General features: G+C 45.1%; 1 protein-coding gene across 1 annotated transcript in view; it reads right to left on the bottom strand.

The window, feature by feature from the left end:
* The window catches only part of LOC138504438 (threonine--tRNA ligase 2, cytoplasmic-like), a 375,818-nt gene that overhangs the window by 70,246 nt on the left and 278,520 nt on the right, over positions 1–27,052 (bottom strand). Inside the window, exons 12-16 of the mRNA XM_069624937.1 lie at positions 24,208–24,370; positions 17,984–18,121; positions 9,692–9,769; positions 9,489–9,589; positions 8,505–8,609 (exon numbers count right to left, since the gene is read on the bottom strand). Of these exons, the coding sequence (XP_069481038.1) occupies positions 8,505–8,609; positions 9,489–9,589; positions 9,692–9,769; positions 17,984–18,121; positions 24,208–24,370 (585 nt within the window). The remainder of the gene's footprint in view (positions 1–8,504; positions 8,610–9,488; positions 9,590–9,691; positions 9,770–17,983; positions 18,122–24,207; positions 24,371–27,052) is intronic.

Here is a 27,052-nt window from a genome sequence, read left to right as displayed (position 1 = left end):
GTATAGGTTAGTGTCTATATTCAACAGGTATTGGCCTATTGCCGGGCCCCTCAGATCCTTCCCTGGTTTAGGTAGGAGGACGGTGGTGGATTCCTGCATTGCGGGGGTCACCGACCCCGTTTCCCTAAAGGAGTTGAAGAGTGCCACCAGAGGTGGGGACCAGCTGGGGTTTGAATATTTTGTAGAACCTGGATGAGAATCCGTCTGGGCCCGGGGCCCGGGATTTAAGGGACTTAATGGCTTCCCCGACCTCCTCACCTGTAATCGGCGCCTCCAGGTTCTCTCTGGTCGAATCGTGTAGTTGGGGAGGGCTGCTCCCCGCCGGTATTCTTTCTGTTTTGTTTGGTACCGCGGTGGTGCTGTCATTACTTGCGCTAGGTGGTCCAACGCTAGCTGTTTTTTCAGTTCCGCATATTCTATCACTCCATGTGGATCACGCAGTCCGATGATGGTGTTGGCACGTTTTGTTTTGGCCAGTTTAGCTAGAAGCAGCTTGTTTGCCTTATTGTTCTTCGCATAATAGAATTGTTTGACCTTGGCCATGAGTTGTGCGGTATGTTCGGCGTAGTGGGCCTCTAGCTTCTTTCTGGCAGTGCGGATGGCTCGCTGTGTCCTGGGGGACCAACCTTTTTCCTTGTGGGTTTCCGCCGCTGCTTTCAGTTCCTCCTGAAGTATCAGCCGGGCCCGAAGCCTGTTCCGATGGAAGGCCACCCCCTGTGCGATCAGGTATCCATTAATCACTGCCTTCAGGGCGTCCCAATTGTTTGCCAGGGAGGTGTCTATGACTGGGTTTTCTCCGAGGACGTTTTTGATCACTGTTGAGGTCCTGTCTATTAGCAACATATCATTAAGTATTGGATCGTAAAGAGTCCACCTACGTGGAGAGCTGGGCTTGGGTTCGTGTGCCCGGATCTCCATGATTACTGGGGCATGATCAGATAGGATCCTCGGGCCGATAGATACTTCATTGGCATAGGCAAGCATCTGGGGGGATGTCAGGAGAAGGTCAATCCTTGAAAAGGTTCAGTGAACGTAGGAATAGAAAGAGTAGTCTTTTTCGGAAGGGTGAAGCACCTGCCATGAGTCCACTACTTCCAGGGATCTGAAGAGGCGTAGGAGGCCGAGCGCCTGAGTAAAATCTCTGCAGGTGGGGGTGTGTGATTTATCTTTTGTAGGGTCTGGTACTCCATTGAAATCTCCCCAGATTATGGCTTGGCCTTCTATGAAGAGAGAGAGGAAGGAGCCCAGAGAGTCGTAAAAAGCTGTTTGCCCAGAATTGGGAGCATATACTGAGATAAAGGTGTACAGGTCTCCCAGCAATAGACATTTGATTGCTATAAATCGGCCTTCCGGGCATGTTTTTGACTCCAGGACCTGGGGTTTTAGGCCCCTCTTGAAAAGGATTGCAGTACCTCCGTCCTTAGAGCCACCGGAGGCGAAGAACTGGAGTGGGTATGTTTGGAAGCGGAGGCACCCAAAGTCTGCTCGTAGTAGGCGAGTCTCCTGAAGCAGGGCCACTGCTGCATCTTCGTCCTGAAGTTTTTGTAGGATTGGCTTCTGTTTGGCGAGGGAGTTCAGCCCATTGACGTTGAGAGAGAGAGAACTTTTAGTTTTTGATGCTCCTAGGCTAGGTCCCTCCCCAATGCGGCATCCGGGGGGTAAGGGAGGAGAGGTCGGAAGGGAGAAGGTTAGCCGCCATCACGATGGAGAGCTAAAAATGTGTCATCCTGCCGTTGGGGTTTTAACACGAGCCCCCAATGGGAGGCTGTAACTTTAACTGGCGGGAGGGGGGCCACATTGTAGGTTCGGACAATCCCCTGGCCAACCGGGCCAATCGAATAGGTAAAGGTAATGTGGAATTCCAAGAACTCATAGGTGGAATGTACCTTGGAAATGGATTAGTGATTTTCTTTAGGATAGAGCTGGATAATTGATGAAGGCATGAAGCAGGTTTCCGCAGGATGTGGTCCTGCACCTAATTACCTCCTCCTATTGCTCCGCAGCACCTTCGACCAGGAGGATCACCTGGGCTACGAGGAGGGAGCAGCTTCCGTCACATTGAAGACCTCCGGGCTTGGCGAAGCGGCCTCTTTGGGTGAGGATGGGTGCATGATTCTGTTAGTATCTTCGAGGTGGCTGATTCTCCGTAAGGTGCCATTGTATGAGAACTTTAGGGCAGTTGGAAAAAGCCATCTATATCGAACCTGGTGCGCCTGGAGGAAGAGAGTCAGAGGCCGGAGAAATTTCCTTTTTTGGAGCGTAAGGAGCAAGAGGTCTTGATAGATCTGGAGAGGTGAGCCCTGAAAGGAGAGTTCATCTTGTGAGCGGCTGATTGCTGAGATGGCCTCCTTTGTGGTGAAGAAATGCACCCTGGTTATGACATCTGGGGGGAGGTCCGAATCCACTCCTCGGCGATCCAGCAGGAGTTGGGCTTTGTCCAGTTGTGGGAGCAGGGATTGGAAAATGTCCCCTACGTATTCCGCTAGATTTTTGTCTGGAACGGAAGACTGAATCCCCCGGATCTGGAGGTTATTGCGCCGGGCCCCATTTTCAAGATCTTCCTGTTTAAATTCGAGGATTTCACATTTGTCTTGTAAGGTTCTGATTGAGTGTTGGATTTCCCCCAATGTGGTTGCCTGGTCCTGAGAGCGGTCGTCGATTTCCCCCAGTCTTTGTTCCATCTTGGTCACCCTTTGATCAGTATGTTCTAACTTAGTGGTGAGTTCCGTCATGCAGGATCTAAATTCAGACTTGATATCAGCCATGAAAGCCAGTATATTCCCTTTAGTGGCAAGGGCTTCTCCTTCTTCTTGGGGTTTCTGCAGGGTGAGCTTGGAGGGGTCGAGTTTCTTTCCCCTATCCGACAACGTGAACATAGTGGCGATATCCGAGTTCTTGCCAGCTTTTGATTGTTTAGCCATAGTGACAGTTCGGAGAAGAGGTGAATGATGCTGAGGTTTCCCATTAGCATAAGGTTTGGAAGGCTATTGACTGAAGCCAGAGTGTTGTGATTCTGTAATTTGTTGGAGTGGGGAATCCGGTGCCTTGGCTCGAGTCCTATTAATGTAGGTGTTCACGTAGGTTGCGGCCTCCCAATGCCGGTTGAGGAAGAAAGGGAGACTATGGTTCCTCTGGTAAGGAGTGGGGTTGTGATGTCGTTCCTCGCTCCTTGGGATGGGGTGGAGAAGGGGGATGAAGATGTAGACGGGAGAGCCCCAGGAAGTGAGTGGGGGGAAGGAGAGGTATCAGAGCTGCCTGCATAAGGTAGAGAATGAGGGCCCAAACTGATTCAAGGGGTGATAAAATTCTGAAGCATTGAGTGTTACCTTTTTAATATAGGTACCTTGTGGTAGCTTGATTGATGAGCCTGAGGTGAGAGGACCGCTGATTAAGGTTCCCTGCTGCCTGCAGTGTCCGCGTGACCTTCCAGTGGTGTTGCTGCGGGCTTCAGTCCTGCGTCAACTGCGACTGAGGATTGTGGGGGGGTTCTCTGTTCCCCCGAGACATAGGTGAAGGCAGGAGGATCTCTCCGATTTCGCTGGGGTGGGGGGCGGGGGGGTTGAGAAGTGGGCCTGGGGCGCCCCAGGAGATGTCCAGGAGAGGGGTGGGGGCAGAGGCGCGGGGTAGGCAAAGTAGGCGGAACGTCGATGGTAACTGGGGCTCTACGCCTTTTTCCCCCCGCTGGTTAGGTGTTTTGGTGGGGGAGCTCACCAGATCCCCGGGGCGAGGCTTGTGCAGGCTCGATGAGTATGGGTGGGAGGAGGCCTCTCGCCCCCTCCAGAGTGATATCCCAGCCCCTCCTTGCAAAGCCCAGTTGTTGAGGAGCTCCTACGGGCCACCAGGGTTGGTGAGGTGACGGGGCCCAGAGATGTGGGGGGAGGGGAGAGGCCGGCTGCTCCGCTAGTGATGGAGGGAGGACCCGGGGCAGTCCAGGTCTCCACGTGTCCCCCTGTGAAGAGAGGCAAGAGGCAGAGGGCCCCCGCAGCTTATTGGAAGGTCACCAGAAGGGCTTAGGCTGCCTTACCGTCTTTAGCTTGTGTCACATGGAGCCACGGCAGCTTCCGTCACATTGAAGACCTCCGGGCTTGGCGAAGCGGCCTCTTTGGGTGAGGATGGGTGCATGATTCTGTTAGTATCTTCGAGGTGGCTGATTCTCCGTAAGGTGCCATTGTATGAGAACTGTAGGGCAGTTGGAAAAAGCCATCTATATCGAACCTGGTGCGCCTGGAGGAAGAGAGTCAGAGGCCGGAGAAATTTCCTTTTTTGGAGCGTAAGGAGCAAGAGGTCTTGATAGATCTGGAGAGGTGAGCCCTGAAAGGAGAGTTCATCTTGTGAGCGGCTGATTGCTGAGATGGCCTCCTTTGTGGTGAAGAAATGCACCCTGGTTATGACATCTGGGGGGAGGTCCGAATCCACTCCTCGGCGATCCAGCAGGAGTTGGGCTTTGTCCAGTTGTGGGAGCAGGGATTGGAAAATGTCCCCTACGTATTCCGCTAGATTTTTGTCTGGAACGGAAGACTGAATCCCCCGGATCTGGAGGTTATTGCGCCGGGCCCCATTTTCAAGATCTTCCTGTTTAAATTCGAGGATTTCACATTTGTCTTGTAAGGTTCTGATTGAGTGTTGGATTTCCCCCAATGTGGTTGCCTGGTCCTGAGAGCGGTCGTCGATTTCCCCCAGTCTTTGTTCCATCTTGGTCACCCTTTGATCAGTATGTTCTAACTTAGTGGTGAGTTCCGTCATGCAGGATCTAAATTCAGACTTGATATCAGCCATGAAAGCCAGTATATTCCCTTTAGTGGCAAGGGCTTCTCCTTCTTCTTGGGGTTTCTGCAGGGTGAGCTTGGAGGGGTCGAGTTTCTTTCCCCTATCCGACAACGTGAACATAGTGGCGATATCCGAGTTCTTGCCAGCTTTTGATTGTTTAGCCATAGTGACAGTTCGGAGAAGAGGTGAATGATGCTGAGGTTTCCCATTAGCATAAGGTTTGGAAGGCTATTGACTGAAGCCAGAGTGTTGTGATTCTGTAATTTGTTGGAGTGGGGAATCCGGTGCCTTGGCTCGAGTCCTATTAATGTAGGTGTTCACGTAGGTTGCGGCCTCCCAATGCCGGTTGAGGAAGAAAGGGAGACTATGGTTCCTCTGGTAAGGAGTGGGGTTGTGATGTCGTTCCTCGCTCCTTGGGATGGGGTGGAGAAGGGGGATGAAGATGTAGACGGGAGAGCCCCAGGAAGTGAGTGGGGGGAAGGAGAGGTATCAGAGCTGCCTGCATAAGGTAGAGAATGAGGGCCCAAACTGATTCAAGGGGTGATAAAATTCTGAAGCATTGAGTGTTACCTTTTTAATATAGGTACCTTGTGGTAGCTTGATTGATGAGCCTGAGGTGAGAGGACCGCTGATTAAGGTTCCCTGCTGCCTGCAGTGTCCGCGTGACCTTCCAGTGGTGTTGCTGCGGGCTTCAGTCCTGCGTCAACTGCGACTGAGGATTGTGGGGGGGTTCTCTGTTCCCCCGAGACATAGGTGAAGGCAGGAGGATCTCTCCGATTTCGCTGGGGTGGGGGGCGGGGGGGTTGAGAAGTGGGCCTGGGGCGCCCCAGGAGATGTCCAGGAGAGGGGTGGGGGCAGAGGCGCGGGGTAGGCAAAGTAGGCGGAACGTCGATGGTAACTGGGGCTCTACGCCTTTTTCCCCCCGCTGGTTAGGTGTTTTGGTGGGGGAGCTCACCAGATCCCCGGGGCGAGGCTTGTGCAGGCTCGATGAGTATGGGTGGGAGGAGGCCTCTCGCCCCCTCCAGAGTGATATCCCAGCCCCTCCTTGCAAAGCCCAGTTGTTGAGGAGCTCCTACGGGCCACCAGGGTTGGTGAGGTGACGGGGCCCAGAGATGTGGGGGGAGGGGAGAGGCCGGCTGCTCCGCTAGTGATGGAGGGAGGACCCGGGGCAGTCCAGGTCTCCACGTGTCCCCCTGTGAAGAGAGGCAAGAGGCAGAGGGCCCCCGCAGCTTATTGGAAGGTCACCAGAAGGGTTTAGGCTGCCTTACCGTCTTTAGCTTGTGTCACATGGAGCCACGGCAGCATCCAGCTGGGGCTCTAAGATCCTGGGGGACTCTGCAATCCGATCTTCTGGAGAGCTGCGGTAGCGGGGAGCTGATTGGGGCTGCAGGTATTTGGCCACACACTTTGATGCTGCACTCCGGTTATCCTCTTTGCGCCGGCATGCGCGTATTTGTGTCGGCGGGCTCTCCGCCTCAATACCGTGGGCTCTGTGTATTTCATCCGGGTGAAGGCAGAGCTGTGCGGGCAGAACGAGGGGCCTCTGCGGCCCCATCTCCAGGTACGGGCTCGATGCAGCCTTCCAGGCTGGGTGTCAGCCGCCGTATACAGGGGCCCTCCGATGGTAGGGGACCACTGAGAGGCCTAAAGCGAGTGGGTGCCTCTCCTCTCCTCACTCTGTCCCCAGCTGTTCTCGGGCTCTGCAGTCCCGTCCGCCATTTTGGGATCCTCGGGCGGCGGGCAGAGTGGCGGCAGGAGATTCCTGCTTATCCGTCGCTGAGTTCGACTTGAGAGTCGATTAACATATGCCCCTAGGTTGCATGCAGTATCGCTGGGGTGTGTCTTGTCCAGCAAAGCACTACGGCCGCATTTAATTAACAAAGCAACGGGCATCCCACAGAGTCCATCAGAGGAGTGTCCACATCGTCGGCGCTCCAGGCCACGCCCCCATCAAAACACACTCTTACAAACAATTAAATGTATGCAAACATAAAATGTTTCCCTTCTCACAGAATTATTCACATTTCTGTTGCAAGCTCCTGTGTAGTAAAACTGGACATTTCTAAGTGCGCGAGAGAGCACTTATGCCAGATACCAGCATCCATGAAAAATCTGCATTACCATAATTTTCTGCTTCTGTGTTTTGAGAAGTGAAACCGATTTTATCAGCCCTGGCTTTCACTCTGTCCATTCCAACCAGCTTAAACGGTAGTACGCAAATATAGAAAAGTTGAACTGATATTTAAGGAAAACGTAGATGTAAATAGAGTTTTAAAAATGTCTTCCTAAAGAAGAGCAGCTGCACGCAGGACCTAGATAATGAACAGAAATTAATCACTAGTGGGATGTATCCTACATTCTAATGAGAAATCTCATTGAAAGGGTGTGGACATTCCCTTGGCTAGCTCCAGCCTTACGATCAACAAAGAAGCCTAGCCCTTGCAGCCTGAACTGTCTCAGCAACTTGGGACTTTCTCCCTTCATCGTCGTAAGTCACTTTGGATCTTGAAGGTGGACCCTGACATGAGGAGTCTAAAACATAGAGCCAACTCAATTAGATAACTTTGCTTTTAAACAGGGGCTCACTTCTGCATTCACTCCTTCAGCTGGAAAAGAGCGAATGCTACAGGGTGTACTGTACACTATTTCTTTGCTATACTGTCATGACAATACTGAGCCTATGCCTATGACGAAGGAGTCTGGAAAACTATTGACGAGCATTCGTCCAGTGCTTTCTGCACATAAGCTTGGCATCGAGCATCTTTCAGCCCTTTCAACGCCATCTGGCACTGTTCAGGCCAAACAACATTTTAATACATTTTTTTATGTCAATGGAGAATAAAGACTTACAGGCTAATGTGTGAATGGAGGCAGATACGACTCAGCTAATTGTAATTCTGTATTGTAAAAACACAGGCTATCCTAGAACAGAGGCCATTGGCAGACTACTGCAGTTCCTTTGGCAAGATGATTTGTGATGGCGAAGGTGGAGCGTTGCTGACTTTTGGAGGGCGTCACACACTCTGTGAATTTATTTGTGGACGAAAAACTCAACCGAGCATGCAGGATATTTCTCCAACGCAGGTTTGTCTGTGCTGCCTTTAGGCCATATAACAAAATAGCTCCTTGTGGAATGCCCTGGCAAAGATTCCCCTGATCACTCCCAGCACAAAGCACTGGGTTTAAGCCTCTTGTTATAAATGCCCGGGTGAAGCCCAGAAGATTTCTCCAACAGTGAAAGCTGTGAAGGCACCTCAGGATCGCTATTAATCCTCTTTGTGGAAACTCAGAGGAGTATGTGGCCTGGCTACTGGCAGCCGCAGAAACATAGCCCCTCCTGGGGCTGGCGTTCTGTGGTGACATTGTGCATTGTTATTTTACTTCTAAAGACATATGAATGTTGCAGAAACGAAATGGCATGAGGAAGGACTGTCCGTGTGTTGATCAGTGAGTGAATAGAAGGAGCATGTGCGAGCCACAGAACTGAGCTATCAACTAAATGTGAAGAGCTTGTATGATCGGGGGAATTAAGTGACATTAACTTGAGGAATCCCTGTTCGGTTGTATGTTCGCAAGCTCTACCTTCTCCGTCGTCTCATTTGAATCTTTTTGTAAACTTGGATCTGTTTTCATTGTTTTGAACGTCTGGATAGTGCCACTCTCTTGATATCACTAGACTTAGCCCTCCTGTTGATTTATGTTGGTGTGAAGGAAATCAATACACATATGGGACATACCATTTTCCACCGTAATTTTCAGAGAGAATAGCTATCATCCTCTCCACTGATCCCAGGATAGCGCGATGAATGATTACCGGCCTCTTCTTATCCTCGCTGTCCTTGCTGTGGGAGAGAAAAACAGTTTCAGCATGCCACTTGTTCATTTCACATACGGAATGATCAACTTGCCACCAAAACGACAAGAATTAGGTCTATTAGCCACACCAAGGAGAGGAAGCATACTGAATCTTGGGAATTGCGGATTACATGAGACGGAATGCATACAATATAGTTTGAGCATATATGTTGTGTGCGTTTTAGGAGATCATACCGGGGGCCGAGCAGCAAAGATAAGAAACGTAATGCAATTTTAACATTCTAATCGTTAAAATCCAAATTGTAATAGCAGCTTCAACAAGAAATAATTGGGCAATGTACATGATGCAAGATCTCATTTCTCTTTAATTTGCATTAAGCAGGGGTCTGCAAACTTTTGCTTTCCAGATGTTTTGAACTTCTACTTTGGGGATCCCTCATCACGGACTATGCTGGTTATAACTAATGGGAGTTGTAGTCCAAAACATCTAGGGAGCTTAAGCGTCCAGACCACTGATATAATGTAACAACAAATTCCCAAAGACTCTGAAGTTCCTTCTCTATGTAACTTAATAAAATGTGTGTATCAAATGTTGCAAAAATCCATCGTAATGGGCCATGTGATGTATATCTAATGCTACCTTTGTCACAAAATAATTCAGTTTGATGGTCATAAAACAATTTTATGTTAATGCACGAGTTTCTTATTTTAGCCGATTAATTGATCTATCTGCTGATATACACTTTTTTTGGTTAAGGTTAAAAAAAGAAGGCAAATTGGAAGTCAGTCGATATGGAGATTATTTCAGTCATTAAAAAAACATTCCATTAAAACTGCTGTATGAAAAAAGACTGATTAGCACAAAATAGTGTTTTAAACAGATGTAAAGAATGTAACTTGCTTACCTAACATATGTGAGGTTAAATCTAATTGGAAGTTGAAAATCAAGCTGGATGGTAGCACACTGATGATATCGGCCAATAGCATCTTTAATTTTTATATCAATCTGTAGGAGAAATGCAATTTAGGACAACTTTTGCTTGCTTCCCCATCAATCATATTGTTGCCCAAAAAGCTGTGTAAGAAGTGTACACGTGTCCTTACTAACCTTTGGGCCATAGAACGCTCCATCGCCTGGATTTAGTTTCCATGGTTCTCCAAATTCATTTAAGCTGTTCTCGAGTTGCTACATTAAGAGTTAAAACAAGTAGATGTTCCATCAGGAAGCCCAAATAGGTGGTAGCAGAAAGGAGGTGAGATGAAAAACACAGTCAATGGACGAGGCATGCTTTCAGACATTCCAACATCATAATATCTGTGTTCAGGCATCAGTATTGGTTTATTCACAAAGCACCAGGATAGAATGTTTTTGATACAATAAATAAGTTCCCATCCATCAGGAAAAGTAAACGTCTGGACTACCGAATATGTAAGAGTTGAGCAACATTTTCAATAATTAATGAACAAATTGGTTTACCCCTGTAATCTTGCTTGCCTTCTCTCGCAATATAGGAGATATATATACTACACGGCCTGCGGCAGCAGCCGTTTGGTTACGGTTAAGTTGCTCAACCCATAGGAAGAGTACTATTTTGGCGGCTTATAACTTTGCCCCACCTGGCCGAATCTTCACTAAACTTTGCAAAAAGAGTACATGGCCCCCTCGGATTGGTTATGTGAAGTTTGGTGAGGGGGTGAAAGTTGTAGGCAGGGGACCCAAAATGTGTTTTCCTTATAGATGCAATGGGAAAAAACCTTTGCTCACGCCTACAGCCCAAACCGCAGGATGGATTTTCTCCAAATTTGTGGCAGGAGTGGTAGCTTGGTCCCCAAAGCATGCTTATGTAAATTTGGTGTAAATGCATCCAGTAGTTTTTTTAAAAATTGGCAAAAAGTAGGTACAAAAATGTGCGATTTCTGGGTACGGTCTGCAGACTCACTTTCCTATTTGGTCCGCGTACACGCCCCTAGACCAATCAGGTGCCGGCGTGATGTCCACGGATATCGGACGTGCCTGCTGATTGGATGGTGAAAAACATTAGCTGTGTCAGATATTTTGAAACAGGCGCCATATTGGATCCGTGGACAGCCGCTGCACAACATTGCACTTGTTAAACTAATGAAACAATCTCTGGGGAGGATGGGGATGGGATATGGCCATAAAAAAAACAAAAAACTGGTGGTTTTTCAACTCCAAAGTTCGGGACAGTCCTGTAATGTTCACGAACATCTCAGATGTTCAGGGGCATCCATACATATTTTTGCATTACAGGGATGGTAGAAACGCAGTTTCCTGATGGCTTGTTACCTTTGCTCCACTGAAGGAAACTGCATGACATTTTGTGATATCAATCTAGAGCTGACCTTGAATGGTTCTACAAAGTTTGGTGCCGTTTGGCCAAGATAGAACACAATTAGAGGGGGGAGGGTCTAAAAATATTTGAAAGGCTTATAGATTTAGTGCTGTTTTTATGAATCTGCACAAAAGTTTGCAAAAAGATTTAAGACCCGGATTTGAATGTTTTTGCAAAGTTTCGTGGGATTCTGTGAATAGGGGGCAACATTAGTGGGGATGGTGAGGTTTGAACATTTTTAGATGGCTTATAACTTTGTTACTGTTTGACCGTGTTCAAAAGAGTTTAGAATGATTATAGACCCAACCTTGAATGTTTGTGTAAAGTCTGAAGGATTTTGTCAAGTGGGAGCTAAGTTCTAGGGCTAATTTATGTATGTACATTTTGACACTTTTCAAAAAAAATAAAACATGGACAGTTTGCAGCTAAGTCATGCAAGGAACACTGGCAAGGACCTGAAAGCATGGTTTTGCAAATGTATCTGTGTTTTATTTTTTGCAAAGTGTCATAATGTAGGTATAAAAAATAGTGATATACTTTTGGTGACTGGGGTATAGCCTGTGGCCAAGGGGCGTGGCCAGATTGTACGAGTCATGGACTGTGGCCAGGGGCAGTGAACAGATTGTACGAGTCCTGGTCAATGGCCAACAGCCATGACTCATACAATCTGGCTACTGGCCATGACCACGAGGGACTGGCAATGGTGTTTAAATGACCAATTACCCTTGTAACTGAGAGCACACCTCAAATTCTGTAGTGATTACTAGATTCTTAATAGTAGGGGGCTGCAAGGGAGATAAACCAACCCCGACACTGGATGGTATACAGTAGTAAAGAACAACAGATGTCCACATTCTTGTGGAACACTCCCGTCCCTCGCACACCTTATAAATGTTGAATAAACAACCAAATATTTATAATGTTCAATAAAGGTTTTTGACTCACATCTCATTACCTGTGCGGTATTGCTTTTTTATATATATGTTCAAACAGAAGTTCATCAAAAACAAGGTATGCAAACAATACAGTATGCAATTTTCAAAATATCCTTCTCAAGGTAAAAATGTTGTCTGAAAATAGGTGGCATGTGTTAATTCTGCTCAACGTGTTTCGGGAATTCTTTCCCTTCTTCAGGAGCTGCTAGATCCTTTTGTGTTGTGCTTCTTTCATTTCTATAGTTAATTAAATCAAAATAATATTTTAGTGACTATACTCATAAATTCCAGAATCATCAATATATTTGTCATGTGCTAATCTGAGGTTAGTAATCACCTGGATGATGCTCCATAAATGCAGGTCTCAATCAAGATTAAAGTACTGTTCCATGCAGTCTGGACTAGGCATGTGTTCCAAATAGATTTGTGTCAGCCTGTAGGTATGACAGTATATAGAGTGCTCTTATACCTGAAGTTAGGCTATGTCTTAAAAAGCTATTTACAATTAAAATAAGCTATGCTAAAAAATTCAAAGAGAGTATTCTTCAATACCTATCGCGAGTAGATCCATATGTAATCCTTTTGCACAATTGGTTCCACTTTCTTCAATCTGCAATGGCAGTGTAGCATCCTTTGACTGGTATGATCATGTCTTTCCTAAAATATATGGACAAGCGTGTTGTCACTCGCTATTTCGAATCCCTTGTCATTTATAGTAAATGTGTTAGTATTACATGTATTCCAAGAGCACCGCATACCAGACTGTGAGCATGTCCTGGGAGGGGTAATGACCGAGATGATGCATATAGATACATATGGGATAAAGAATTGGTTGGACAATGGTGACATTTAAAAATTGAGTAATTGATATTTGACATTTGATCTTCCTTATTCTCTACGACCTTAAAGAATTTAACGGATTGACAAGAAACATTTGCACGCAAACATAGAATGCCTCTTTTATACAAATACCAGTGATTAAGCATGGACAGGGCTAAGAAGTTACCACTGATAATAATGATACATGATAACAACTTTCCTTATCTGGCCGTTAAACTACAGACATTATAGCATCAACATTTATCAAATTGATGAAAACAGTCCACCAACGTCACTTGGTGACATGTGTAAACATCGATGACGTCACTACGCATCAGCTTCACTATGTGACGTAGATATATACTGATTCCGTATATAGCGGACATTTTGAATTCCACAATTTCTCGGGGTTTTGTAGCAGCTATTGAAACACGGCACGTACTTTCAGGAAGAGGTAAGCATTAAATGAATAATGAGATAATATAACAATGCCATAATGGGATGCCCCACTGATCTAGTATATCTAAATTCAATTTTAGGATAACCTTGAAGGCATTACCTGACCACCAGTGTTGTGGCATAGTCAAAGGCTCCTGCACTGAAGTACAACAAGATATACTAGCATATGAGGTAAGCATATAAGCACATTCATATGTTACTATAAATGACAAGTGATTCGAAATAGCGAGTGACACCACGCTTATCCATATATTTTATGAAAAACATAATCACACCATTCAAAGACTGCTACACTACCATTGTAGATTAAAGACAGTGGAACCAATTGTGCAAAAGGATTACATATGGATCTACTTGTGATCGGTATTACTCTCTCTTTCAAATTATTAGCATAGCTAAAATTAATTTTTTCATGACAGATATATTGACGATTCTGGAATTTATGAGTACAGTTACTAAAATATTATTTTGATTTAATTATAGAAATGAAAGAAGCACAACACAAGAGGATCTAGCAGCTCCTGAAGAAGGGAAAGAATTCCCGAAACACGTTTAGCACAATTAACACATGCCACCTATCGTTGACACTGAATATAAGTTAAACAATGAAGAGAATTGTTTATAGCTTATGAAATGTTTTCAAACAACATTTTTATCTTGAGAAGTATATTTTGAAAATTGTATACTGTATTGTTTACATACCTTGTTTTTGATGAACTTCTGTTTTAACATATATATATGAAAAAGCAATACCGCACAGGTAAGGAGATGCGGGTCAAGAACCTTTATTGAACATTATAAATATTTGGTTGTTTATTCAACATTTATAGGGTGTGCGAGGGGCGGGAGTGTTCCACAAGACTGTGGACATCTGCTGTTCTTTAATGGTGTTAAAGTGGGCATGGCCACCAGGGACTGGCTATGTGGTAAAGGTTTTCAAAATTGGGATAGGTTTGAATGGGAAAATTATTTTTGCCTGTGGCTAAAATTCTGCCTGCGACTTCAGTTCCACTACTGTTGTCATCATCTTCTAGCACTCACTACTGTCCACTGCTACCAACTGCCACTTCCTACTACCACTCTACTCCTCCCGCAGCCACCACTACATCTGCTACCACTATTCTACTACTACCTTCTATCATCACTATCTTCTACTCTAGCACTCTTCTACAGACTCCTTACTCTCACTCACAAACACTTCACAGACCCCCTCTCTCCAATAGCCTCTGCACTCCTTTTGCTTTTGCCTCCTCTGGTCTCTCGGGCGCCCTCCTCTACCTTAGTCCTCGCCCAACTAACCCACACCGCACACTCACCACATGTCCCTTAATCTAGCACAGCCCTCTTCCCTGATTGGCTAACTCACCCTGGCCAATACCTTTTAATGTGGTCTTGGTATAGAGACCAACATCGTTAGTAGAGGACTGGTTGCCCCTCATGCCATTGCCCTCTTGGCAGCCTTTGCTGTGTTGGGTTTCTGCCTCCTCCAATGTCTACAAAAGGTGTAGACACTGTGGCGTTGTGCATGCTGCCGCCCTACACTCCCTATGTTTGGCATCTTTCAGGCCTCGTCCCTCTGCGGCAGCCCTTGCACCGGTACGCCAGCAGGTTGGAGGGGTTAGGAGGGTTGGGTGGGGAGAGCCCGTCCTCACGCAGGCACCTTAGCAGGGAGTTGGGGTGCCGGCTCCTTTCCTCTGCTGACAAGGCCCGATCCCAGGCCATGCCACATTATTCCATTATTCTTAAGGCATTTTTAATTGTTTTATTGTGCATTCAATTTTTCACTTCTGCGAAGGCATCATGAGGTAAAACATAGACAACCGACTTAAAGTTCAAACAAAAGATGTTTATTAATTTAAATGTTGGGATGGTAGAAGGCCTAACTTGCCCTATGCTAAGGTGGGATTTCCCTACCTGAACAAAACTAAGGCGAGTGAGTCAAAGAGAGTTCAACTTAAAGTCTGTCTGTGTCCAAAACCTATTCTTGCCCTCACAAACAATGCTAACCAATGTGTAGGGAATTTACTAGCAAAATAAACAGTACTTAACTCAAAGTCTGAGCTTCTTCTAGCCCTCATCTCCCCTTCCTCAAGTGTGAGAAAGTTCCATAAAAAGTCTCAAGATCACTTTTCTCACGTTCAAGACAACACATTTCCAAATAATCCTCAGGGTTCCCTTCCCCAAGCTCCAAGCAACACAGTTAAAAAACCAAAGGGGACTTGAGGCTTTGCCCTCAAGACAACAAGTGCAGTTCCTCAAGTCTCGGGGTACCCTTCTCCAAGACTAACTCCACCAAGTTTATTTCACTCTTTTCAAAAGTATAACATGACACAAGGTCAACCTGACCCTCCTTCTGGTATGCCTGACCAGTTCACTCACAATGCTTCTTCTATGTTTGTTTTATAAGGTCTTTGATTTCTCCTCATTCAGGGCTCACTGGTCTAGTCGCGGTTGTCGGACCAGACAGTCCACCCATCAAAGTTCGTGCAACCAGGATCCCTAGGTTCTGAGGTCACACAGGTTCTTCAGCTCCTGTGTACTAAGTCACTTTCACTTAATTCCACTTTGTTGGCCTTTCGGCTGTATGTGCAAGTGTACACTTCTTTGACTTATCCTTCTTAACCTCTTGACTCTGCCATCACGTGTCACACACCTTCTGCCAGTCTGTTGCTTTGCTGCATTGCATTCACACATAAAAGATCACCTTTGGGGGGTTTATTCATATCCCACCTTCTCTGGCACTCTCACATTTATGCCATTTTCCGTAGTTTATTTTCACATGGGCACTTTGGTTGTCCTTCGAGATTTGCTTTGTCCATAACGTTTTTAGTCTATTCAATATATCCAAGTTCAAGGTATTTCTTGCACTTGTTTTCAAAGACCGTCCCTTAGTATTTTCAAAAGAGGGATTGTAGGTTTTAACCTTATTTGAGGAAGAAGGTGTAGAGAGGATAACATTTCCGCCATTCCTTGTAGTATACTTTTGGTATTGAGGAGGAGGTTTGGTTTTAGGGATAAAATTGATTTGTTTTTTTTATGTAATAGGTTTGGATGTTACAACCTCAGGTTTTACCACCTTAGTTTTAATAGGAGGTTGAGAGATGTTAAAATGACAATAGGCCTTAATGTCTTCTGGCATGGTGTTAAGAGTATCCCCTTTAGAGGAAAAATACTCTGTCTTAGCCCATGGATCCTCACTGCCCTAGGACCCATCTCCACCCAGGTGATCCCCCTGCAGTACACCACCCCCAGGATTGGGATCAGGAAGCGTCTGCCCTCTTCTGGCCACCTGGGAGGAGATGTTAGGCAGGGTTTTGGTGAGGGATCCGCAGGATTCTTCTCATATCTTTCCAAAAAGTTCACTTGTATGAGCACAAGATCTATGGAGAAGCCATGCTTAGTAATTTTCTTTAATTCAGAGTGATGTGGCCAATATCACTGCCTCCACCTGCCTCAGGAACGGCCTCAAGATACCAATAGATCGGCCTGCTTCAGGGCGTTAAGATGCCGAAGACTGGGTCTTCTACAAACTCCCCATTAATGGAACTCAAAAAAGGCTAAATGTGTTTTAGAAAAATAAAACATTTACACCTTCCAAATTAATCCTTTGGAAATGCAGAATCAGAAGGTATGGCTTACCTTTGGTCCAGATGTCAATATGAATCAGCCAAGGAACAGTACACTTAAACCAGAGGTTTGCCATAATTCTCTAATAAAGGCAAATTTACCTTAGCACATTCGGAAACCACAATCCTTTATGGAAGCCTACTCTTCTCTGGCACTACCACACTAAAGACATTTGTGAAAAGGCATTGCAGGATTTTCATTTGCATTTGTTGGCGGTAGACATCTAATAAATAATATAGCATTTCAAAACAAAAATAACATTTGGTGTCCAAAGCAAATCAGGGGAAGCAGTTGCGAGAATAAACAAACCTCACATTCTCGTGTCAAACCCCATGTTACAGTGCTGAAAGAAGGCATCATGTATGTTCTCTGGGTACTGTACATGTAAAGGAGATAAACGTGTTTGAAACGAGACCTACTTCAAATATGAAAGACTGTCTGGAACAGCAGTGCAGCCATGGCACACAATTTCAAATTTGAAAGTATACATGAGAAAGATAAACGTATGAAAAAAAGGCTGCCTAAAAAAACAAAATCAGAAAGGTTGACATCCTCTTTAAAATCTTGACACAAGACAAAATTAAAAGCTACAAGTCAGAAAAAAGAATAAGAAGAGCTGGTGGAAAAGGGTGGCATGGTGATAATGGGAGTAGAGTGGGTGCACCCAGAAAGAGACAAACAAGTAGGTATCGGGATGAAGACTCTGACATTAACATATGAGAAAGGAGGGAGGCACTAAGCTTGGGGGGGTAAAGCGGGACTGGCAAAAGTTAATATTTTAAAGAAGCCAAAACGACACACAGAATTGAAGTACAACATCTAAAATTATAGCAACAAGGATTGGAACTGTATTTTTCAAACTAAAGTGCATTCAAACTAACATGCTTCTGTACGCTTGGATCACTAAAAACTCCCTAGCACTAGGGGGTAATATAAAAATTAAAGTAATGCAGAGAATTCTGAAAAAGACTACAGAGAAGATGATGTTCAGTTGCTTTTTGGGAAACAGCAAAAAACATTCTGCTATTCTCCACATTCACTTGAAAAGAATGTCTGATATGTCGTAGAACCATTCGGGGGAGATGTGTGTGTGGTGTGTGTATGTGTATGTGTATTTAAAAAAGATAAAATAAGACAACCAGTTTATTCTTCTGATCAGCACTTTTATTGCATACATATATTTGCAGAAAGCAATTTCCACCATACCTTCTCTGCTTGATTCCAGATCTCGATTTCGCCGAGAAAATTTTCAGGTCTTGTGGAAAGATGCAGTTGGAAAGTAAATCCAAAAACTGCATAAACCGATTGCAAGAATTGTAGACATCCTTTAATTTCCTCCTCGATCTAAAATATGAAAAAAGAACAAGCCAGTTAGACAAAACATAGAGCACCCACTGATTCTAGTGGTCAGATTAATGTGGATTGTTTTTTTCTGTCTCCAAGTAAAATTTGAAGATAGAACTACATAAATGTGTACAGTGTTTAAGATGTTCACACCTTGTTAGGGTAGATTTTAATTTGAATGCATAATTTCCTCAACACACAAGTCCCCCAGCAATTTTTGCTGGACGTATGAATTTTTTGTCAGTTTTCCTGAGTGGGAACCTTTTTCCAAAGTCACTCATGCTTTTAACTTATATTTCGAGATACATTAAAAGCATGTTTCCAAGGGCAGGGGAATATTTATTTAGTTCTTTCTAATGTGCCAAAAGCCCACAGGTATCAGGGCGCACACCAAGATAAAAGACAAAACGGCCAACACAGGACATCAAGAGAAATACATTGGAGTAAGTGGGATTCTATTCAAACAGTAGTGTTTTCAGAGGTTTCAGAAATGAAACTAAATCACATTCCTGTCTAAGTTTTAAGGGTAAGGAATTCCAGGCATTGGGTGCCTAAAATGAAAATGATCTGCCATTACCATTGGTCTTTTTCGTTTTAGGGCATGAAAGCCAGTGGACCGTAGAACTCTATTCGGCTTGTGTAGAGTCAGTCTGTCAGGGTTATTGCCGTACATGCATTTGTGTGTTAAGGTAACAATTTTAAACTGAACCCGAGCAACCACAGGAAGCCAATGTAGTTCCTTTCTTGTGGCAGATATATGTGATTTCCGGGGCAAGTTTTTGCCAATGCAGATAGCATCATTTTGGATAACCTGAGGTTTGTGAATGCAGCTTTTATTTACTCCACCCAGAAGAGCGTTACAATAATCAATTCTTGGAAGAACTGTAGCCCGTGCAAGGGCAATACAGTTTTGTTCCGAAAGGAACTGTTATCTGCCTCAAGAGCTTTAAATGATATTGAGATTTAAAAAAAATTAAATTACCATGTGTGCAGGCCGTTATGGAGAATTCTCATTTCTGTGCTAATTCCCTTCAACCTTAGAGACCCCCAGCTATTTTGCTGGACTGTAGGACTTTTTAATTTTAACCCTGGAGCGAGTGAAATCTTTTGTTTTGACCCGATTTGGATTATGTGTTTCTACCGTTTTTGGAGTCTGAAACTCCATAGGCATCTACTTTTTGTATGGTGACACACAGCACCTTTAGTGCAGTGTCACAGAGAAATCCTTTCGATTTCTCATAAGGTTTAAATACCTTTTCTTAAGTGAACTACCGTTCCCAAGAATACTAAAGGGAAATTGACTTTACTTACCTTTTCTATTTGTAGGTCCAGCACACACCATCTTATGACGAGTGCTGGGGGTTTACATAGTAGCCCCATATCCTATATTCTCATGTAACATGTATTATGGTACCCTCACTACTTTAAATGGCTGGTGGCAGTGGTTTAATTTTCCTACCATTTTGCTTTTCTACCGCAGGTGGAAAGGAATCCTCAGCTGCAGTATAGCACCCATTTCGTCAAAATGGCTCGGTCTTCCTTTTTCGCCATTTTCTGTTTGTGGGTTCTTTCTTGGGTTTTACTGTGTGCGTCGAGGTAGATTTGAGCCCTTTGTTTTGCCTTTGGTGGGCTTCAGCCCTGAAGGCCGCCTCTGGCTCCACTGTGTCTGGAAAGGCAGGATGTGAGGGAGGTTCCGGAAAAGCCTGTCCTTTGTCTCTGGGAATGCCTGAATGCAACCAGGCCTGATTGGCTGGCTGGCGGTCCTTCCAGGACCGCCACCCTGCGGACCCTGCTGTGTGATTGACAGCCTAGGCTGTGCATGAATGGGAGAAACCTGCTAAAAAGGCGAGGGTTTTGGGACTATAGCAGAGTCGAACATTGGGCGAAACATCCGATGAAGAAACCGTGAACAAAGCTTGCTGCATCCTCCTGGAATTTCAGATTGCCCAGTGAAGCCCTGCTGCTGTGCCAAAACTCTTTCAATTCGACAGAGAAGCTCCGGAAGGGACAACTTCTTCCCTTGGGTTAGAGGGATCAACTAACCCTGAGACGAAATCCACTAGACCACCTTCCCCGACCGGCTATACTTCTTTGCTGCTGCAAGAACCGAGTGCCAGGGGTCGAGAAATCCGTAGTCAAGTGCAACATCTGAAATCCGGCTAGATGCTCCAGGAGTCTCCTAAGGACCCTCCAAAAGCAGGACGACCAGAGCTCAAGTCCCTTCACCAGAGTGCAAGACCCAAGGAGTGAAGGAAGCCCAACCGGTATCCGAGATCTGCGACGGTGCTGTTTACTAAGCGCTGAAACTGCTAAGTGCTGCTGAACCGAAAAGAGCCTGTAGCTGCAGACGACCTCCAAAGTGCTGCTGCAGGAGCCCTCCAGACATCCTCCCTCTTGTCCCCACGACTGAGGCTCAGGAACCCAGGGTCTGCATCGCTGCAACAGAATGGAATCAAGCTGGACCACTCTTCTTCAAACCAGAGGTACGGTTTAGACTTTGGGTACTTGCCTCATTGTCTTTTAGCTGTGCTTTTCTCAGTTGAGATTTTCAGTGGCTTAACTTTAGAGTTGATTCCAACTCTGCTTTTCACAGGCTTAACAGCTTGTGACCCTACACGTGATTTTTCTTTTTACAAACTCTCTAACTGCGTGCAAGACTTTGATTCTAAGAAGTGCCTCAGCTTCATACACTGTTTCAAATTGACGTTGGCTGCCCTGGTTACCTGCAGGCTCTCCTAGCACATTGACTTTGATATTGTTTGTCCCTCATAGGTGGTAACTTCTTTTAGACTGTTACTGCTGGGAAAGACTTATCTAGACTTCATTGGAAGATTTAGTTGTCCTGACATTTCCCGAGAACCTGTTTAACCTTTTTCCTTCCTTAAACTTTTCCTTTCTGCAACCTCAGAATCCAGTGTGCTATAAATACCATTACTGTCCTTGTGAATGAAGTCGCCTCAGTGTGTAGGAATTGTGTAAGAAGCATATCCAAAGATTATCCACTAACTTGTTCTGGTTCTGAAAAGTGATTTTAAAGTATATTTACATTGTTACATGAATTGCCTTTTGAAAGAACGCTTATTTAAAAATGGATGTTAAATAAATAATTATTTATAACAGAAACCTTGAGTATAAGTGTTTCTTGGTTACGTGGATTTACGAATTTCATTGCTACAACTCTACAGTTCATATTTACCCCTCTTCAGATCGGCCTGGCTGCCCAGTCACACCACCAACTTGTGTAGTACAGACCTATACCAAAAGGTGGGTTACCTAATACCAAGCAGATAAGTGTTGTGTAGTCTCACACAGTGAGACTGCATCAATTCCTACTTAACACTGCCCCAGTGAGGCCTCCAGGTAGAAACCCAGTGTTTTAACTCTTTCCAGTACGAGAACAGGACAATTCTCAATTGTGAACTTTAAATAATCAGATGGAAGTTTCTTCCTGGCTTGAGGAGACCCAAAAATCATAAGCTCTGTTTTACTGCTGTTAAGGCACATCCAATTGGACGACATCCTCCGTTTGATAGTTTAGTAAACAAGATTCAACATTTCGGTATCTGTCTTCTATGTCCCGCCCAACTCAATCAGTAATTGTGCATCGTCCTTTCTATATTATTTTCCATTCTGAGATCAGCACACAACACCTTATGTCGAGTGCCGAGGGGTTACACTGTATCCCCTTTCTCACTGCTGCTGTAACCTTTTGGTTACAGTGACAGGCTGAACAGAATGGCTGGTGGCAGAAGTTTTATCCTACCTACTTTTGTGCTATTATTACTTCCAGGATGTACTCACAGCCGTGGTAGTGCACAGAAGGGTCACCATTGACCCAAAATGGCGAATGTTCCGTTTTTGCCAATTCAAGATGGCTTGTCCCTTCTTGGTCTTTCCTCTGCCGTGCGGGATGGGGGGAGGTCCCGGTTAGACTTTTGTCCTCTGCAGGATCCCTTTGTGAAGCCTGCCAAGTCTCCAGTGTCTCTGTGAGAACAGGAAACGGGGGAGGACGCCAACACTCTGCTGTACTTTGTCTTCTGCTGTGCCTGTCTGGAACCAGTTCCAACTGGGGGGCTGCCGGTCCTGAAAGGACAGCCACCACCCACAGTTTGAATGGTGCATGGGTGCTGATTGGCTGGGTTCCTGCATAAAAGGCATGGCTCTTGAGGCTGAAGACAAGCTGACCCCTGGAACAGAAGAAACAATGAGGAAGAAGAGGAGTGATGTTCACAACTGCATCCAGACGACCAGAGATGCCTTCTGTGTAATCGCTGCTGTCCAATCCCTTCTTCCAAGCATCAGGAGAACTCCAAAGAGGACGACCCTCCACTTTAGACTGGTTGGGCCTTTCAGTCTTGAGACGACCTGCATTTCCAGCTATCCCACGACCAGCTGTGATCTTCATGGGCTGCAAACCGCCAATACCCTGGAACCTGTGGCAGTGCATTGTCTTCTGAAGATCAAATCCTCCCAAAACTTTGGTGGGGTCCTTCTAGACCTCCAGAGGCAAGAGTCCAGTCCTTGAAGTCCCCTCACCAAAGTGCTGGACCATAAAAGCGCAACAAATCGACAGGGTGGCAATCGTTCTTCACTGGTGCATTCCAAAAGGTGCCAAAATCACAGAACCATGACGAATACTTTGTTGAAGCCTCTTCACTTGACTGCTGTTCGTCTGCCTGAGCAAGAATCTGGTGACCTGGTCTGCTCCTGCATAGTGGTGGCATTGTGCTGCAACCTCTTCTTCATGGTTAGGATACTGTGAGACTCTTGGTAGAATTTAGCTAGAGTTGCTTTGCTCCTCCTGTGTTGCTGGAGTGCCGATTCTTGTGTTTGGGAGTTTGCCCACGCACGTTTGCCCAGGCCCAACGCCTGTGTGCCTACTGGGAGCCTTCTCTGAAGTTCCTGACTCTTTTCCCCAACAAAGAGTTTACTTACTTGCTACTGAAGATTTGAACTGGAACTTTTGAACTTTCTACAGCTATACCTTACCTGTTTTGTCCTCCAATCTGACTCTGGGACACTCATAACTAGATAGGGATGGACATGTGAAGTGTTAGGCCTCTGTGAAATTATTGCAAAGTATTTACTTACCGTATGTTAGTTTTTTTAAATTGATTTGACCTGAAACAGTTATTACAAAAGTATTTTACATACCTTTTGAATTGCATACTGCCATTCTCAAAGTATACCAAAGTGTGTTACTTACAGTGAATAATACATTGGTTCTTCGATGTGGTTACTGAATGTTCTAGTGCTTACCTTCTTGAAGAATGATCCTTACCTTGGGGAAACATATAAAATAAACCATTACTTTTATATAACCTTTAGTGTGTCAGTATTCCTTTGGCCTATGTGTATATTCTAAGTTCTGTTTACTGCCTACAGCCCTTTCTCCCTCCTAAAATAAGTCTGGCTGCTCAGCCATTGCTACCAACAAAACATGTGCAGTTCAGGCCTGTACTAAGAGTTGGAGCTCTGTGTCCCAAGTGTGAGTCTTCTAAAGTCCTACATAAGGTGGACCTTTGTAAAACTCATCTAGCACACCTCCTAAGTTACAAAATGTGTTATTAACTTTCAAGTAACTGATCATCCCGTTTTCTTAATTATAGCCATTTACACTGAAAAAACAAATTCCTTATGCAATGCAGTGATCAGACCTCTCAAATTCACCACCTTTGCAAAGGCTTTACACTGTAAGTGTTGATATATAGATATAGGGAAAGTAGGATTTATCTTGATGCATGCAGAAGTTTAACTACCTGAAAAATAGTGTAAAAAATAATTTTTGGAAAAAACGACCTGAAAAATAGTGAACCTAAAAGAAAAGTTTGAGTTTGGTGCTTCGTCACCTCCATATAGTGACAGATCACAATGGATAACTTGAACAAACTATCAACATCTCATATTACCATTATAGTATATGCGTTGAGCTCATGTCACTCAGCTTGGAAGTGTTTAGTTTTGCGACACATAAATGAGAACACGTCACAATAAAAGACAAATTCAGATTATTAGAGTGTTAAATTCCACCTGGTCCCCTGCTCTTTAGAGTTAGGCATTTTACATCTAATCCCAATCACATGTACCTGATCCATGGTGCAGAAGATATGGGCATCGTCTTGTTGGAAGCGCCGTACCCGAGTCAATCCACTTAAGGTTCCAGACAACTCGTTGCGATGCAACACACCGAAGTCTGCATATCGAATTGGCATTTCCCGCCACGACCTTGGGCGATGGGCAAACATTAAGCTGCAATAATACAGAAAAGGCACAAGTCAGAATGGGCACTGTAGAAAACACTGAAGCAGACACGTAGGTGCCAGACAGTTTTAGATGGCTCATTATCATTTGCCAGACACCATGGCGATTATTAGACATTTTTATATAGAATTTAGAGCAAAAATTCTAAACAGCCATTTTTCTTTTCATTATTGCGAATTTAGGACAAGGACAACAAACATGCAAAGTACTGTAACATTGAAAGGTCCATAAAATACCCTTGTAGAAGTGGTAATGTGGACAAAAGGTAAACCACATATATTCAAATTAAATTGGATGAATGAAATTGGATGTTTCATAGAGCAGATGTGCAATTTTAATCAAGTTCAGAGACACAAATTATACAGCTCTCCTTATTTATTCCCGACAATATTTCTTGTTTATAAGGTCCTTGTGTTGAATGTTTTAAGTGATCTTAACTAGTGTAGGGGAGGACCGGCCACACGGCCCTCCTCACCTACAGCCTTCTCCCCAGGTGAGGACCATGGCTCAGTGGGCGTCCCCTCATGCCACCCGGGCCCAGGTGGAGGAGGGCTCACCCGCCGACGACATTGCCCACACCTATTCCTTCCTTGCATTTACCCAAAATTCAGACAGGTCTAGAAGCCATCTTGCTCTGCGAACATGGCGTGAGTTCAGCACACTGTAACGAGGCCCCCACCTTTGGAGGGCCTTTCATGCATCTCTGCCGCCTCAGCAGCCCTGGCAGATCCGCTGCGAGCGCGTTCCCATGAGAAAGTCGGAGATGAGCTAAACCCGAGATGCCAACACGGCAACATTCTATCAGTCACAATGTAATATTGCACCCCGTATGACCCAGACCGCGAGGCCGGGGTAACAGGGAAAAAAGCTGAAGCATCACTATCTGAAGAAAGCAGAAAATAATTCAAGTACTGGTATTAATGAACTACCTCTGTTTAAAATGTGAATACACTATTAAAATGTAACGTTATATGATATCCCTCCAGGTCTGGACTAGTGCTGCTATAACCACGGAGAAAGATGTGAACCAAACATGTAACCTCTATCTGTAAAAGTGTTTTTTCAATATTATGTAGAAACTTGAACTCATATATGTTTTCTTAATCACCCAAAGCGGCGAGCATCAACCTCTGTAGGCCATAACCTAGATATCCCTCGTATAACGTCTAATGTATATACAATACGCGCACAATGTAGTGAATGTAATGTTAGGTAATGAAAAGGTACTGAAACCGACTGTAGTAAACAAACGTATAGTGAAATTGATATATATATTGATACATGTGTGTGGCTAACGTAATGTCGAAATAAAACAGAACAGTGTAAAACTTCTGCATTCACTGATCAGCAACGCACGAGGAAAATACCTTTGTGGATATATGCAAGGCCATTCCCACTCCCACCCTACTAAGTCTGCCAGATAAAAACAGCTAAGACTTGTGCCGCGCTCCCTCACCTCCCCCAACCAAGCTGGCGTTACTTCAGAGAGTCAGAGGCCCCGGCACCGCAACCAAGGCCACAGGCCGCCACCTGTGTTATTTACAGCACGGTAATAAACCCACGGTTGAACCCACTGATCTACCAGCACCCTCTCATAAATCCCACAAACCCCCCAAGAATCCTGACCCCGCGCGAGGACGATCCCCATCATTGGGACAAGACACAGAGACCCATTTATGTAATAACTCCTAACGCAGGAGGCAGAGATGTATCGTTCGACCCAGGCCCAGAGCCCAGTCCCGTGACCTGAAATACCGGTCAATAGGACACAGGTAAATCTCACTCCAACCACCAGACCTCTCACGAGGTGCATTCCTCATGTGTTGCGTTTATTTTATAAGATGAACCACCGAGCGATTTATTGATGAAGTAAATGTCGTTTTTGAATAACTGCAGTGTGCATGGCCTAGGACAGACGAGACAGGGAAGGTATTCGTCATTGTCACAGGCTGCCCCACCATACCAACACCGCTCGGATGACCTCAAGCTGGCCTGCCAGGCCCAACCCAACCCACGAGGGTGACCAGTGACGTCGTCACGCCAAGACCAACCACGCTGCAGCAACACCTATAGTTAGTCGACGCCACCCAATCCCAATTAACTTGTGCCCCCTATAGTGTTTAGGTGTTGATGACGTTTTTTGTATTAGAAATACGCCTGTCTTTGCGATTGTCAGACAGAGCGCTCTCGTAGGTTGCAGAGTTCTTTGCATGCCTTATTTTTGGATAAACTCCCACTTACGCTCACCCGCACTCTGTCTTGGTCTTATTCCCACTACGGGAGAGTCCTTTCTTGTCTCTCATTGCGGGGAGGATCGTGCTGAACTTGGGGGCGCTTCCTTTCACTAGTTGTTTAAGGGCCTACAATGTGTATTGCGGTATTCCAACCACTTTCCGATACTGTTCCAACTGTCCCATCTGCGTGTCTGAGAATTATGGAAACTATGGCCCTCATCATGAGTTGGGCTGTATCCCGGCTGGGATACTGCCCAACTTTATTTGTGTTAGCACCCACCCGTCCGGCGGTATTACCGCTGGATCACGGGTTGGGTGCGATTAGTCCCCATGGGGAATTTTCTGCACTTTTACAGTGCGTTATTACCGCCAGCGATAATTGCGCCAAAATTTGGCATTTTTCCGGCATGTTTATCCCCAGCTCTGAGCTGGGGGT

Source organism: Ambystoma mexicanum, chromosome 11, assembly GCF_040938575.1.
Source record: "Ambystoma mexicanum isolate Mex_15411 chromosome 11, UKY_AmexF1_1, whole genome shotgun sequence".
In the NCBI taxonomy this organism is placed as follows: domain Eukaryota; kingdom Metazoa; phylum Chordata; class Amphibia; order Caudata; family Ambystomatidae; genus Ambystoma; species Ambystoma mexicanum.
The sequence above is the reverse complement of the archived record's forward strand: the minus strand, read 5'-3'. Positions and strand labels throughout refer to the sequence as shown.